Raw genomic sequence first — 17,186 nt, 5'->3', positions numbered from 1 at the left:
GTAGCCGGATTAGAGTAATTACACGATTTTGGTCCAAGTTAACTGCTTCTGTGAGCATTCTTTATAATGAAATACTGTAGTTATGCATATCAATTGCTTAAAAAGGGAAAAAAATTAGAATGGAAATGTCGAACCAACTGCAGTTACTGCAAGCATGCTTTTCTACGAATTATTATTGTTAAAGACTTTTAGTTTATTGAAAGAGAATATTAAGAAAAATACTTTATTTTTTAAAATAATTGTAATTTTTATTTCAATAAGAAAAAAATATAAAAAATATCTTTCTTTTAGCATTTTTTTTTACTCTAAAGTCTGTTTTTATTAAATAATATTTATTTTTTATTCTAAGTATTTTTTTTACTCTAGCACTTGTGTTTTTTTCTCTTTCTTTTATTTTTTCTTTTCTCTCTTTCTTCTCCATTTTTTTTCTTGTTCTTCATTTTTTCATTTCTTCTCCATTTCTTCTCTCTTTTTTCGCTTCGCCGTCGTTTTTTTGTCGTTCCTCCATCATTTTGCCATCGTTCCGCCGTTGATCTGCCGTCGATCCGCCATTCTTTCATATTTAATTTTAGCGATTTTTTTCAGTTCGTGGTGATTATTACGATTTATTTAAATTCTCGGATCTAAAAAAATTGCTCTTGAATTTTTTTCAGTGTCAGATCTAAAAATTTACATAAAAAACAATTTTATGATAACAAAACGATTTTATACAGAAAATCGCGCCTAATTATCATCCCAGTATCATAAGTGGCAGAGAAAAAACAATTTTCTGTAAAAAAAAGCTTGATTATCATATCAGCATCATTAACGTTATCGATGTCATAAAATTATCATATCAGTATAATAATATTATACAGTTATGATAATAGTATGATAAAATTATAATAATAGTATGATAAACTTATGATAATAGTATGATACATTTATGATAATAATATGGTACATTTTTGATAGACAGATAACATTATGATAATATTATGATAAGGTTTATGATAATTATATGATAAGATTATAATAATATTATGATAAGATTGTGATATAGTTACGATAAAGTACATCATGATAATGTTATGATACTGTTATAATAAAATATATTATGATAATGTCATGATAATTTTTTATAGAAATAGGTTATGATAATAGTACAATAAAGTACGAATAATAATTTTTATAAAAAAATTATGATACCGAGATGATAATGTCACTGATACCTATATGATAACGAAGTAAAATTATAATTATTTTTATACCGAATATAAAGACATAAATCTAGAATAAATGTGAGATATTTTTTGTAACTTTTTCGGTTGAGGTAAAATGTGTAAATTTTTTTTTTTTTTTTTTGATAAATCCGTGAACTTTTTTTGTTGGAATTATCAGCACAAAAAGGGCTTTTACTTCAGGCTCAGTCCCATGCAAAGCCTTTTTATTTAAAAATTTAAAGTAAGGGCAAAATAGTAAAATGAATAGAAACAAACAAAAAAACGTTAGAAAATTTCCACGGTCTCACTCTACCGACCTCCCTTCAAATTTCCCGGTTCATTCGCTTCCCTGTTTTCTTCTTCCTTTTCTTGAATTCAAACACTTCATTGTATTATTTTCATTTCTGCATCTATAATAATTAAAAAATGATTTAGAACTAATTTTGATTATAAAAATAGTGTTCATTTTCTTGATTTCATCTCCGTTAATATATCATTTTCTATTCACATAACTCACAAATTCCCGCCAAATCGATCTAACGCCGACTCCGATCAATCCACTGAATTAACAGAATGGAAAATTTGATATCGTTAGTGAACAAGTTACAGAGAGCGTGCACGGCTCTCGGCGATCACGGCGACGAAAGCGCGTTGCCTACACTTTGGGACTCTTTACCCGCCATTGCCGTCGTCGGCGGCCAGGTAATCTTTTATCCTCCGATTTGTTCATCTTTATTAAATTGGTGATTTCTTGTGTAATGCTGGTTGACTATCTTGTTTTATTCTTTAATTGAATTTTGTTTTTTAAAACATTGATATGAATTGTGTTATTTCTTAGTGATTTTCTTGTTTGTTTAGCTAGATCTACTTATTTATTTATCAATGGATTTTATGGTAATTTAGAGTTCAGGGAAGTCTTCAGTTCTGGAAAGCATTGTTGGAAAGGATTTCTTACCTCGTGGAGCTGGTAAATTATGATTTTAGATCCTGCAAAATGTTTGTGCATCTGCTTCATAATCCCCTTGAAGTAATGCAATTAAATGTGCAGGGATTGTTACGCGGCGTCCTCTTGTCCTCCAGCTTCACAGGCTCGATGAAGGAAGAGAATATGCCGAGTTTATGCACCTCCCACGAAAGAAGTTCTCTGATTTTGGTATGCTTCCTTTTTTTAGTTATTTGATAGCAAATGTGTTTGGTGGAGTATTTGTAAGTTTTGGTATTATCTTTTGTGTTGATTTTAGTGTTATATTGTAATTTCTAGCTGCTGTGAGGAAGGAGATCTCTGATGAGACTGATCGAGAGACTGGCCGCAGCAAACAAATTTCTACCGTTCCGATACATCTTAGCATATATTCCCCCAATGGTGAGATAGTGATGCTAATTACTGTCTTCTTACTGTTTTATAGTTGATGTGTTGTAGGCTTCTATGTCAATCTATTTTGATCGTTTCATAGAGAAAGTAATGCCTCGAGTACTCTTCTTCTTGTTCTTTTTATACGACCTCAATGCTTTGATTTGATGAGTCAAGAATGCAAGCATGCTGAGTTATCTACTTATCCTCATTTGCCTTGTTTTTTAATCTGTTATATGGTCTGTTTGTTGCTTTTAAGATAAAAATTTGTGTTTTCAAATCGATTTGCCTTTGAGCTTTCAAATGCTTGGGATTGTTATCTGATAGTAATTGTCTTCTTCTTCTTGAGTTATCTGACATATTTCATAATTTTTTGATTTTCACAGTTGTTAATTTGACATTGATCGATCTCCCTGGTCTTACTAAAGTAGCTGTTGGTGAGTCACTTGTCCGTAAACTTGTGTCTGTTTATGTTTGTATATTCTTCCTGTGTTATCATTTATTACAACTGAGAACTTGTCCACTGTGTATCGCAGAGGGTCAACATGAAAGTATCGTGATGGACATTGAGAACATGGTTCGGTCATTTATTGAGAAGGTGAAGAATGATGCTAGTTCTGAAACTCTTTCACGCATCTTATTTCTGAAAATTGTTAACTATCTTGGTGGTTAAGTGATTAGAATCCCCAAGTCTTTTGACCATGTCCTTTGTACAAGAACTTTATGGGAATAGTGGTTAACTTAAAATCTTTTTAAGGGAACCCCAGTTCTAGCTTGCAGAATCTACCACATGCAAAATAAGTCGTTTTGTTGTACCATTTTCTGATTTTTGTGTATGTTGCAGCCCAACTGTATAATTCTGGCTATTTCTCCTGCGAATCAAGATCTTGCCACATCAGATGCCATTAAGATATCTCGGGAAGTTGACCCCAAAGGTAGAATTTCAGATTAATATTTTGTAGACAGTTCTTTAACTTACATCTGACATATTGACTCACCAGCCATTTAACATATGCTGTGATATTTTCTTTCAAATTAAACACGACAACAAAAAAGTAATGCAAACATGAGATATGAGGGAATAAATGAGTTTTGACTTCCAAATTCCAATGGTCAGATGACTTGTGACGATTATTCATTCACATCCTCATTGTTTTAGAAGCAAACGTTAATTTCTATCAATTGTATCTGTTATACAATAGAATGATTACCGGGGTATTATTATATCCTTTTTAATTCATACTCTATTTTCTTTATTATTTAATTTTAGGGGAGAGGACATTTGGAGTTCTGACAAAGATTGATCTTATGGACAAGGGTACTGATGCAGTTGATGTAAGTAGTCATTTGAATGAATTTTATCAATTACATTTTAGATTTTTTCCCTAGTTGTATTCTTGATCCCGCTACCATTGTTTTATGGCTTATCTTTTTGCCTCAGCCATCTTCTCAAGCACATATCCACTAATTCTCAAAAAGATGGATCAGAACAGTTCAGAAAGAAACTTATTAAAGTAGCCTTCATTTTCTTAAAACGTGTCGAAGTAGTTTATTGCAGGTCTTGAAACTTAAGTTGATAGCGGTTATTTTCACGTACTGCTAGCATGGATGATGTTTGTTTAGCATGTAGCATCTCTATTTTTAATGCACTTAGGTCAATAATTTAACTTTTTTGATCATAAGTCCTTTAATTCTTTGTTTTGTTCATCACTGACATGGAACTGTTTTTGTTCAATGCAATGCACCGACTATTTGATTGTCACAGATGTTGGAAGGAAAATCATATAAACTACAGTTTCCTTGGATTGGTGTCGTCAATCGCTCTCAAGCTGACATCAATAAAAGTGTGGACATGATTGCTGCTCGACGTAGAGAACGAGAATATTTTCAAAATAGTAACGAGTACCGACATCTTGCTCAGAGGATGGGCTCTGAGCATTTAGGAAAGATGCTTTCTAAGGTATGCAGGGAAGTCAGTGCTGCTAGTTCCCATTTCAGCAATACTCCTACTTGCTCTTTATTTTCTTCAGAACTTCTGTCTATGGCATATACAGATTCATAGGCTCTAACTGAGAAATAGTGTTTAGTTACAAGTTTGTACACTATTCTAATGTATAGCTATTACTGTTAGCTGGAGCCTGGAGTTAATATCATGCATGGCACTAACATGGTTAAATTTTCAGCACTTGGAACAAGTCATCAAGTCTCGAATTCCTGGCCTTCAGTCGCTTATTAACAAAACTATTGCTGAATTAGAAGGGGAATTGAGCCGTCTAGGGAAGACTGTTGCCACTGATGCTGGGGTGAGCACTAGTTCATCATTGTTTTGATTTCTTCGCTAGCTTTCTGGTTCGATCACTTCATTCACAATCTTATGGAAGTTGGTTGGTCTTTCCATACAGCTAGATACTTCTTTTAAAACCTGTAGGATGCTTTGATTGTTGCTGCAATGAACATTGGTAATATGTATATCTTTTGTTTTTTATGCAGGGGAAGTTATACATGATAATGGAAATCTGCCGTTCTTTTGATCAAATATTTAAAGAACATCTTGATGGAATGTATGTACTTTATACCGCGGGCTGATTTTTTTCTTTCTGTATTTTAATGTAAATCATTTCTGGTTGGTTTGCAAATTGATCTTTAGTATTGATTGTCTGCAGACGTCCTGGTGGTGATAAGATCTACCTTGTATTCGATAATCAGTTACCTGCTGCTTTGAAGAGGCTGCAGTTTGATAAACAGCTTGCCATGGACAATGTCCGTAAGTTGATAACTGAAGCTGATGGGTATCAGCCACATCTAATAGCTCCTGAACAAGGTTATCGCCGTCTTATTGAATCTACCCTGGTGACTATCAGAGGTCCTGCTGAGGCAGCTGTAGATGCGGTAAGCATTTATGTTCATTTCTGTCAGAAAATCCTATTACTGATGACGTCTTACCTTTAGAGGAATCTGTATGGTTGTTGATGTGTATAGTAGATCTTTTTATGTTTGAACAGTATGAAACCTGTATGTGTTCATGCAAACGTTTGTAAATACCACTCTGTATTGCACGAACCTTTTCCAATCTTATGTTTTGGTCTTCTGTTTCCATATCCGGAAAAGCTTCTGAAACTCCATAACTCTTTATTTTTACAAAATATTGTTTGGTAGTTTCCTGCTTCGGTGTTTCGTTTTTATTGATCATGTAGACTCCTCTCCTCTTCAATTCTTCTTTCTTGTTGATCTTTTCACATCTTTTACCAAGTTCAACCAGTTTCTTTTCTTGTCGCCTCGGTATCACTGCAAAATGAATAAACAGATGAAAAACGTTTACTAGCTGTTCATACTCATCAATGAGGATTACGGGAATCCAGTTTGTGCTCAGCATGCATTGCTTTGGTCCTCAATGACGCAGTTGTTCTTTTATGCTACTATGGATATTTCAGCCTAGTTTCTATGTTGCTTGATCTCTTCCTTTTATCATGATTTCAGGTCCATGCTTTACTCAAGGAGCTGGTTCAGAAGTCTATCAACGAGACCATGGTAAGAACCTTCTATATTCTTTTATTCTGTATTCATTGGAGCCATTGGATTTGTACCGAGAACAGTGCAAATTTTCTCAACGTTAATTTTCTGTAGGATAAAGTTGATTTCTGTATGCTATGGATATAGGAACTAAAGCAATACCCAAGTTTGAGAGTGGAAATCAACAATGCTGCTATAGAATCGTTGGAGAGAATGAGGGATGAAAGCAGGAAAGCAAGTTTACAGCTAGTTGATATGGAATGCTGTTACTTGACTGTTGAATTTTTCCGGAAGCTTCCTCAAGATATCGAGAAGGGAGGAAATCCAACGCACTCAATCTTCGACAGATATAACGATTCATATCTTAGGCGAATTGGTAAGTAACTATTTGCATTTGCAATATATTATGGTTGTGAATTTGATTTGATAATCCTCTCAACAAACTGCAGGAAGCAATGTGTTGTCCTATGTGAATATGGTTTGTGGGAGTTTAAGGAACTCTATTCCCAAATCTGTTGTCTATTGTCAAGTGCGCGAAGCCAAACGCAGTTTACTTGACTATTTTTTCGCAGAGTTGGGTAAGAAGGAGGTGAGCATTCCTTCTAGTCTTTGTTTTCTTTTTGTCAATATGATAAAGAAAATGTTGATTGATGGTATCAAATAACTAAATATTTCTAACATTTTGAATGTTTCAGACAAAACAGTTGTCTGGTTTGTTGGACGAGGATCCGGCAGTGATGCAGCGACGTATTTCGATCGGAAAGAGACTGGAGTTGTACAGAAGTGCCCAGGCAGAGATAGATGCAGTTGCATGGGCTAAGTAGAACATTCTTTAATGGCTTATCCGCTTAAAAACCCCTCACCTTTTACCCCCAATTCGTTTGTACCCTCACGTTGCAAAACCACCAAATATACCCAAATTACGACCTTTCACTTTCAATTGCACCCTCAAGCATTAAATTGATCTCTTTTGACTTGAAAAAATAGGTTTATTTTTGTTTTAAATAAAATATTAAGTCCTATTTTAAAATATATGCTAAAATTTAAAGTATTAATTTGAACATTTTTCAAGTAAAAAGAGGTCAATTTAATGCTTGAGGGTACACTTGAAAGTGAAAGGTCGTAATTTGGGTATATTTGGTGGTTTTACAACGTGAGGGTGCAAACGAATTGGGGGTAAAAGGTGGGGGGATTTTAAGGGGATAAGTCTTCTTTAATTCATCATCCTCACTAGTCACTACTAACAATAGCTTTTAGATTTTTCTTTTTCACGTCTTTCTGGTATTTTCCATTTTTTGCTGATTCAATGAGCTTAAAGATTTTTCTTTTTCACGGCTTTTTGATCTTTCTCATTTTTGCTAATTTAATGAGCTCTGTTCTATTTCTTTACTGGTATGAAATCCTCGCTTGGCTTCGGAATTTATGTTTTCCAGGAAAAAGAAACAACCAATAATAATTTGAACAAAATAATTAAATGATATATCTTATTAGTTGCATATTAGTATGTAATTAGTGATTCTTTTTAGGATGTATTGGTGATTTAAGATAACATGAATATAAAAACTAAACACAGCAAATTAGTTAAAGCACCACAGTCGATGGAATTACTTGGCAGCGACCCTCGAATAAGGCTACTTGGGGTTAATGACATGTTTATTTATAAAATTAATAAAATTTCTTAAATTAGTCCCCAATTAAATTTTTTTCTAAGTTTGTCACTTCTAGACCGCGGAACACTTCCGCGGTCTACTGCAAACCGCGGAAGTGTTCCGCGGTCTGCAGACGTGGCTCCATCTGGACGCAGGTGGAGCCACGTCGGCGTAAACCGCGGAACTGTTCCGCGGTTTACAGAGGGAATTTATTCCCTCTCTTTGACTAGGCAGTATTATTTAAATTTATTCCATGTGACACGTCATTTTAATTTTTATTCCCAGTGACACGTCATTTTAAATTTATTCCTTGTGACACGTCATTTTATTTTATTTGTAATTTTTAGTTTATTAAATATGTTATTGTTATGAAGTATAAATTATATTTGAATATTTGTTAATATAATTATTTTGTAGTATTTTATAAATTTATTTTTGTAGAATGTTAAAAAAATTAACTAATTCAAACGTTTTAAATTTAAAAAATTCAACAATTAAAACGTAAAACTTTTTTAATCAAAGATTTTTTCATTTTTAAATAAATATTTTATTTATTTAATTTTTTTTAAATGACTGGGAGAAAAGCAAACCGCGTAACTGTTACGCGGTTTGCCACGTTGGAAAAGCAAACCGCGTAACTGTTACGCGGTTTACTTTTCCTATGTGGCTCCTCTCTAACTGGCCAGCGAGGAGCCACGTAGGACAGACCGCGGAACAGTTCCGCGGTTTACACAAACCGCGGAACAGTTTCGCGGTCTGTAAGGTATTAAGTGGGAAAAATTGAAATTTTGGTGGTAATTTGAGAAATAATTAGCAAATGAGACATACAATGGTCATTAACCCGGCTACTTGACGTTCCCAAAGTGCAGAAAATATTAGGGTGTGAGCATTTGGTTGGTTCGGTCGAAACCAGACCTACTATCTCTTAACCAAATTATTCGTTTGATTGAATAATTAAAATTGGACCGAGTGAATAAGAAATTTTAACCAAAAACCGAATCGATCGAATAATATAAAAAAAATTAAAATTAAACCGAATAGGTTGGTTCGGTTAAAACCAAAAAATTATGAGAAGATAATAAAAAATTCAAAAAATTTTGTTAATTTGATCGGTTCAATTAATTTAGATAATTTAAAATTAAAATCGAACCGATAACCGAAAAAACTGGATTTTTTTTATATTGAAACTACTGACTGAATTAACCATTTTAACCAAATCAAAGCGATCAAAATTCATTGATTGGTTGATTAATTCGGCCGGCCGTTTTTTTTCTCACCCCTAGAAAATACAATACAACCACTTGCAAAATAATTAAAAGGAAGAAATAACCCATTAAAAAAAGTAGGCAGGACAAAAAAGTAAACCCATCAATTTTGTTGCTGGCAGGGGCATGACCTGGAAACAAGGGGAAAGTTCGAGGGACATAAATGGAATTCAAGGGCCAAATTGTTTACTGCAAATCACATAGCAGGTGAAAAAAATGAAAAAAAGGAAACAGGTGTGGAGGTGCGGGGAATCGAACCCTGTGCCTCTCGCATGCGAAGCGAGCGCTCTACCATATGAGCTACACCCCCATTGTGCTGTTAAGATGTTATTGTTATTATTAGTAAGATATATATTTAAAAATATAATGAATAAGGGATCAATTCAGTCCCTTAATTTTTCTGAAAAGATCAACTGTGTATACCTCGGTGATTTTAGACAAAAACATCAAGCGTTTGTAAAAGTTGGATCATTTTAACCCCTTTTCACAAATAAGACTGCCCGTAATAATACTATGTATTTATTAGTGCAAAATATGCATTTTACATCAAATCGTCAGCATTAGTTTAATAACCACTCTGAATTAAGATATCTTCAAAGTAAACCACCTCTTTTTTTTTACATTGTTGTTTGAATTTAACATCGATAATTTTTATCTATATAACTATATATGTCTTCTTGAATGACATGAATCTTATTTTTGAATTTTTGATATTTTTTAAAAAAATTAAAATTTTGCTGCGTTATGAACCTAAAAAACCCAACACTGATATCAGAGTCACTAATTTGATTAATGTGATTCTATGTATGTATATATATATATATATATATACTTACTGTATATTCTGTTTGGAAAAATAAATATTTTTTAAGCCTTTTTTGGAAGGAATTTTATTCAATTTTTATACCTAAATCGTTTATATGATAAATATGATTAATTTGTATGAAAATATTATATATAAATTAATATAATTATTATTTAATTTGATTGAAAACTCGGTACATATAGTTTTGAATTTATATTATATTATTAATTTGATTAAAAAGATTAGTAGTATTAATTTTAATATGAATTAATAAGGAAGGAAAAATAGTTTCTTTTTGTTAAATTTTTTTTGAGCAAAATTAGTAAAAATGTGTTTAATCTGTTTTGAACCGGATTAGTAAAATTTTATTCAATCTGTTTTGATCATGATTAGTAAAACTGTGTTTAATTTGTTTTGAACAACATTAGTATAACTGTGTATAATCTGTTTTGAACAGGATTAGTAAAAACTGTGTTTAATATATTTTGAACAAAATTAGTGAAACTGTTATTATTTAAATGTTAAATAAATAATTTTTGAACAGTTTTATGAAAGTGTAATTAATATGCAGTAATTAGGATTTTGGAGTTATTTTAATTTGTTACGAACATAAATTATTGTCAAATATTTCCTTAAGCATGAGAGTGCTCATCAAACAACCACCATTCAGTCAACATTTTAGTCTCTCTTTCGCAAGTTAACCCGTCTTAAAGCCCGATTCCATCAAGTACCTAATAGAATTAACAAAAACCTCTAATTTTAACGGAATTGAAATTAAAGAAACATTAAGTAGGATTTTCAATTAGAAGGTGTCAAACTGTAAATTATGATATATATATATATACACACACACACGTGTGTGTGTGCGCGTGTGTACTATTTACATATACACATATATAATTGATGGAACAATATAAAACTCATTTGTCACACATCGCTCAAAAGAAGACCATGCAGAAAAGCCTACAAAAAGATAGCAGCCCTATTTTTTTATTTTTTATGCATATTTATTACACTCAACAAACACTATACTAACTTAAGCATCAGAGTGAATTAGCGGCCCAAAGTTCACCCCTTTGTCGTTTTCCTTGTTTGTCTCACATAAGAGATCCAACACTGCCACTAACCTCAAACAGATCTTGTAGAATCATACCTCACTGCATCTATCGATCCATCATTTGGCGCCGTCTGTGGGAACACTGATTTCGATAAAAAAATTAATGATTGTATCCCAAGATAACGAAAACCAAGAAAAATCCACTAAATCCTACAACCAAAGAAAAAAGCCGCTTAGTCAGGACGACCAAGAGACACTCATCGAAGACTTGAACAACAACACGGTGGTACAAGTGCAAAAGAAGGGCACCCGGATGGGCGTACTAGGAGACAAGTTAAGTTCAAAGAAGCCAAAAACTTATCAGGAGGCCATGACAGTAGCACAAAAGTGTATAAATATGGATGATGGAAGGAGGCAAAAAAATCAGTTTGTGCCAAAAAAAAGAGAAAGGAGGATTCGCACATAGGCAAACATCCCACTCACGAAGAGATTACTCCAGCAGTTACCGAAGCATTAACCGGTACTCCCCCTATGAAGACTCCAATCATTGGTGCAACAATAGCAGATACACCAACAATAATTATAGAAGCGGGAGATACAACAATTGAAATGAGGTGTTCAGCCCACTAAACACCGCCAAGGCCAACGTGCTAATGTAGGTCAAAGAGAACTGGACCCCGATGACGTGGCCAAGAAGAATGATGCATAGAACCAGAACACGAGACGAGAGCAAGTACTATAAGTTTCATGAAGACTGCGGATATGCCACGGAGGAATTCTACGACCATAGAAACGAGATAGAAAAATTGATCGAATTAGGGTCTTTAAGGAAGTTTGCACATCGAAAAGAAGAGAAGGAACACCAGAAAGAGGATGGACAAGGAAGCGATGAAAGAGGAAGAAAAAAAGTAACATGAATTATCAATGTAATCATATGAGGAAGGACTTGAGAACCACTAGAAAGATATCCAAGACGGAAATCATACAGATAGCTGAAAGAGCAAGAGGAGAGTCGAGCACCGAAAATATCATCACCTTCGGTCCAGAAGATGGAACGCACGTACAAGGCCCACATAGTGACGCACTGGTAGTAGAAGGGAGCACTATAAAACTCATTTGTCCCACATCTCTCAAAAGACGAAGACCACGCGGAAAAGCCTATATAAGAATAACAACCCCATTTCTTTATTTTTTATGCATATTTATTACCCTCAACGAATATTATACTAATGTAAGCATCAGAGTGAATTTGGAGTCCAAAGCCCAAGACTCACTCCTTTATCGTTTTCCTTGTTTATCTCATACAGGTGATTTGTCACGGCCACTAACCTCAAACAAATCTAGAAGAAATATCTTACCGCATATCCGAATCCATCAATAATTAAATTATATATATTTACGAATATGTTAATAAAGATGACATTATTTTGACGTTCAGTTTTTCGGTCTATTCGGTTAAATCAAAACTATATAGTTTAAAAAAAATCTTTTTAATAAAATTAAAATAAATTTTATTTAATATGATTTAGATTAATGATTTATTTTAATTTTTCGCTCAACCGTAATTCTAGGGATACGATTAATTATAGGGATAAGATTAAGCATCAATCTCTACTCTGAGGAGGAAAGCTTTAAACATTTTAGTTTAGTAGGAGATTATTATCAATCCACACAAAATTTATAGACCTACCAATCAAATGTTAGTAAAATATGAAATAAGAGAAAACATGTTAAAATTAGTAATTAATATTCAACAAAAATTCACTTTTTATATAAAAAGTTCCAATATTTATTTTTTGCTAAATAAGAGAAAAATGAAAAGTAAAAAATGATGGTAATAAAAAAAAGTAAAAAATGATGAACACGGTTGCCAACTAGTTATGTCAATATTTAGTAAAGAAAAGGAAAATGAGGGAACTAGTTTTGTAAGAATGCTAAAAGATAGGCCACGGAGTTTTAAGAGCCGTGGCATGCAGTATCTAAGAGAGGACTCGGTCAACTCCATTCTTTTTTTTTTCTCTATATTTAACCCTTCACTTCAAAGAATCCAGTAATCAAAATTTAAAAATTATTTTTCTTTTTAATTTTTGATTACAAAACTACTGTATAATATTACTTCAGTGGCTCTTCTTGTCAATTTTATTCTTAAATTTGATAATTTGTGGATACTTTTGCATTTACATGAGAAGGAGAATGGATTGGTCTGCAGCTTCTGCCACAAAAGCCTATCTTGATACCCTCAAACTGGTAATTATATTTTCTTAATTAATTGTTTTAGTCCTCTTTTTGCATTTAATTTTGTTATAAAATGATGATTGTGCAATTATTAATCATCAATCAATGATGGAATTAGAACCAAATGATCAGCATACTTTCAAATACATTTTAGAAATTTAAAATATTTGTATAATATACATCTGATTTATCTTTATTAATCCAAAATGCTAATAAATCTAGCTCTAACAATCTTATCTCCTGATGTATAATTAATGTATTTTTCATATAAAGAGTTCTATATAAATTTTACTTTTCGAAAAATTATACTATAATGCAACGGAATGGATGTGTCACGTTAATATAGAACAATATATATTTCATGTCTTTTTATGACAATGGAGAGGAATAATTGAATCTTGAACTCTTTAATTGAACAATTTAATTTTTCCTTATTTTCCATATGAATGTATATCAATATGTATTTAGAGTAAAGATTAAGTTTTAAGCATCATCTAAAGAATTAATGGCAAAGGAATTCATAAGAATTTAACTCTGTTTTCGTAATAAAATGAAAATATAATTAGTTATTGTTTATGTAGTGTGGTGATCACAAGAGGAGATGCGAGTCGTGGATGACCCGAGAGCCCGGAAGTAACGAGTTCATATCAGCATTAGCAGCAGGAATGAAAGCTAAACTCATAGTGGAAGTCACATATGGAGTGTCACCCTCAACCGTGGCCTTAGCAACCGCGGCGAGACATACAGGAGGGCGCCTTGTATGCATTCTTCCCGAGCCAGTTCTCGCGGAATCAAAAAAAGTAATCAAGGATTCGGGCCTTAAAGACTTGGTAGAATTCAGAACGGGCGATCCATCTCAGCTTTTGCCTGATTACGAAAACGTAGATTTCTCTCTCGTAGATTGCAAGAACGACGAGTATACGAGGTTACTCAAGTTGATTGATGTGAATCCGACAAAATCGGTGGTGGTTGCGAACAATTTAGTGGGGAGTAAGAAAGGATTGGGAGGCCAAGTAATAAGCAGAGGAATTATGAAAGATAAAGATGAAGTTGTCGTAAGGTCTACTAAGCGTCCGATAGGAAAAGGAATGGAGGTTACTATGATCGGAAAATCGATTAATCCTATCGCTCAGATGAGAGACTGCGGCGTAGGATACGATTTTCTAGCGTTCGGCGGTGGCATGATGAAGAAGGAGAGTGGTAAGAAGAGTAATTGGATTGTCAAAGTTGATGAAGTGAGTGGTGAGGAACATATCTACAGAGTGCCTAAATAGAAAGTTTTATGTTACACCTCAATTTTCCATGTCGATCGGATAGTTTCCGAGGAGATTCTGATCCGAATCCAAGAATATTGGTGCATTGATTTGCAGCTGATACAAGCAAGAATTCTTGATGTAAAGAGTGAAAGGGGATGAACAGCTAACTCTCTCTGCATATAGTATGTCAAGTGCTGTTGTTTGTACGGGTCAATACAATGAGAATGAATTGATGAGACTAGTTGTTACTTTGGACGGAAGACATGCATTTGTAGTATATTGTATTTTGTTTCTTCTGTTTGGGCTTGATTTTGAGTTGCTTTACCTACTTGTAAATCAAACACTGTGAATAATGTGATACTTTTTTTATGATTTATGCGGCTTTGATAAAATTAAAAATTAAGAGTTGAATGTTTTAAATATTGAATATAGTAATTTTTCTTTAGATCAGAATGATAATATCATTAAGAGAAAAAAAGGATTTTCATCCAAAAACTACAGAAACATCAGTTCATGAGGGGGTAAACACAAACCATTATTGTACAAAACTCCTAAAGGGAGAAAATACAATAATAAAAATCAGAGATGAAGATTAATCAAGAAATAAACATTGCAATTTTACAATAGACAATTTGAACTGTCCATACAAGATCTCTACGACACCTTGGTTGTGGAGATTCGTCCCTCTAGAACCGCAAAATTCGCATCTCAATTTCAGAAGGTGAAGAAATATATATTTAAAATTAGATTAGATTAGATCTAATCCAATTTAGACACAAAATTAGAATTAAATTTTAGAATAAGACCAAAAGGTCAAGAGAAAAAACAAAATTAGACAAAAAAACTTAAATTAACTATGTAAAAGCTAATAGTTAATGTCATAAAAATTCACAAATTTTACACGTTTTCTCATTTTAATCATGCAGTTTAAATTTTCTTATTTTCATGCACGAACTACCACTTTTCTCAAATTCATGTACAGTGCTGAGGTGTCACGACTCCATTAGTGTAATTCGCTGAGGTGGAGGTTATTTTACACCAATGAATGAATGCCACATCAACACCGTGCATGAATTTGAGAAAAAATGGTAGTTCGTGCATGAAAATGAGAAAATTTAAACTGCGTGATTAAAACGAGAAAACGTGTAAAATTCGTAATTTTTTTATATTAGCCCAAAAGCTAAAAAAGAATTTGAAAAATTTGAATTTATATGGATAGGGAGGTGATTTTTTCCTAAGAAGACCAAAAATTACCTTCCATGAAGAAGATGAAAATGGCGGCTCCAAAGTTGAAGAGGATATATATATATATATATATATCGGGAAATTCTTACCTAGACCTGGTTCATGAATTTTTCATGCACCTACCCAATGAGGTGTTAGAAAATCTAACACAACTTTCTCTTTCTTTTCATTATTCTCTCTTTATTTTCATTTCTCTAACACCTTATTGGATGGGTCCATAAATTTTTCATGAACCGGGTCTAGATAAGACTTTCCCATATATATCTATACAACTTTGATAGTAAGAACTCCTATTACAATTCTAATGTAGTAGTTCTATGCTGACTAGTTCTAGCTGTTATTCCATGGGAATGGGAGGAATAGAGGCCAGGAAATAAAATTTGGCAATGACGACGGGGTGGGTGTTGAAAAACGATGACAGCGGTGGAGTCGGAGGACTACGATAAAAAAATTGACGGCTTTAATTTTTTAATAAAATAAATTATATTTTAATAATTTTATTTAGGTTTGATTGAGTTTTTTAATTAAATTTAAAAATAAATTTGAAATGATTTAAAATTTGAGGGTGTAAATAATTTAAAACAAATCTAAAAATTTATTTACACTTTTAACCTAATATTTTTCATGATGGCATATGTGTGACACGCTACGTCAACGTCACGTAGGCGTCACATAAAAAAAGGCGTATGTATTTTAAGGATTGAACATTTTTGAAACGAAAACCTACTCAGGACGATACGGATAATTTTTAAAGGTTTAAATTTTTGTAAAATTTTCTTCAAAGATTTGGTCTTTCTTCGTTATTTGATTTATTTAATTAAATACTATTAAAAGCAGGAGTTCCTACAACCAAGGTTGCTGAAAATATTATTCTATATAAATTATTAATTTCTGGCCAACCTTGCTTTCAGAAATGAACAGAATAGAATCCACGTTTTTGACATAATGTTGCCCAGCGTTTAAGCCATTTGAGCTATAATTCGTCGGTAGAAATTTTAATTAATGAAAAAATATTTATTTAATTTAAATATAAAAATATTATATTAGACATTATTTTAAATTTTAATATTATAAATAATATCAATTATCATACTACATACTATTAAAAAAAAATTAGATAAAAGTGGATGAAAAAAATAAAGACAAATAGAATTTATCTACTCATAATTGTTTATCAAATATATAATTTTAAATCTTGTCATGGTTCATTATCGATTTGATGTTTGTTAGAAGGCAAAACATATTCCAAGGTTGCTGAAAAACGCCTAAGAACAAAACAAAGAAAAAAAATGAAAAGTACATGAACCTTACAATAGGTTAAGCCTTGTTAGAATATATCCACAACTCGTTTGAGTTTAATATGGTGCGATGTTATATACGCCAAATAGGGTACATTTTAGAGGCTTTAAAAAAATGTCATGCCCACTTGACTTCTCATTTTGATTGATTTTGATATAGCTCATCTCATGGATGAATAGTTTGTCAATCATCTCATAGTTTTTAGGGTAGAGAAGGCGTTAGCTTTTTCAATTTCGATCACCTTAACTTTCTATTGTTGAAGATGAAGTGATCTTAGAATTTTACTGTTGATATCCGTAAAGTTGAAAAACT

At 32.6% G+C, this 17,186-nt stretch overlaps 2 protein-coding genes and 1 non-coding gene across 3 annotated transcripts; 2 read left to right on the top strand and 1 right to left on the bottom strand.

Annotated features, from left to right (window-relative positions):
- Window positions 1-1,640: 1,640 nt before the first annotated feature.
- LOC126654167 (phragmoplastin DRP1A) lies at window positions 1,641-7,088 on the top strand. The gene is made up of 16 exons (XM_050348244.2): window positions 1,641-1,904; window positions 2,106-2,169; window positions 2,251-2,355; window positions 2,464-2,565; window positions 2,940-2,990; window positions 3,090-3,151; window positions 3,398-3,488; window positions 3,824-3,888; window positions 4,319-4,513; window positions 4,737-4,856; window positions 5,044-5,114; window positions 5,217-5,442; window positions 6,031-6,081; window positions 6,211-6,439; window positions 6,513-6,652; window positions 6,759-7,088. The coding sequence occupies exons 1-16, from the start codon at window positions 1,776-1,778 to the stop codon at window positions 6,885-6,887; spliced, it is 1,830 nt and encodes a 609-aa protein (XP_050204201.1). The 5' UTR covers window positions 1,641-1,775; the 3' UTR covers window positions 6,888-7,088.
- Window positions 7,089-9,214: 2,126 nt separating this feature from the next.
- TRNAA-CGC (transfer RNA alanine (anticodon CGC)) lies at window positions 9,215-9,287 on the bottom strand. The gene has a single exon. It is a non-coding gene; the product is annotated as a tRNA-Ala (tRNA).
- Window positions 9,288-12,807: 3,520 nt separating this feature from the next.
- On the top strand, window positions 12,808-14,729 carry LOC126688026 (uncharacterized). Its single transcript, XM_050382588.2, has 2 exons — window positions 12,808-13,086; window positions 13,656-14,729. Exons 1-2 carry the CDS (start codon window positions 13,021-13,023, stop codon window positions 14,346-14,348), a joined length of 759 nt encoding a protein of 252 aa, XP_050238545.1. The 5' UTR covers window positions 12,808-13,020; the 3' UTR covers window positions 14,349-14,729.
- Window positions 14,730-17,186: the final 2,457 nt, after the last annotated feature.

This window comes from Mercurialis annua, linkage group LG6 (genome assembly GCF_937616625.2).
Source record: "Mercurialis annua linkage group LG6, ddMerAnnu1.2, whole genome shotgun sequence".
Lineage (NCBI taxonomy): Eukaryota > Viridiplantae > Streptophyta > Magnoliopsida > Malpighiales > Euphorbiaceae > Mercurialis > Mercurialis annua.
The sequence above is the reverse complement of the archived record's forward strand: the minus strand, read 5'-3'. Positions and strand labels throughout refer to the sequence as shown.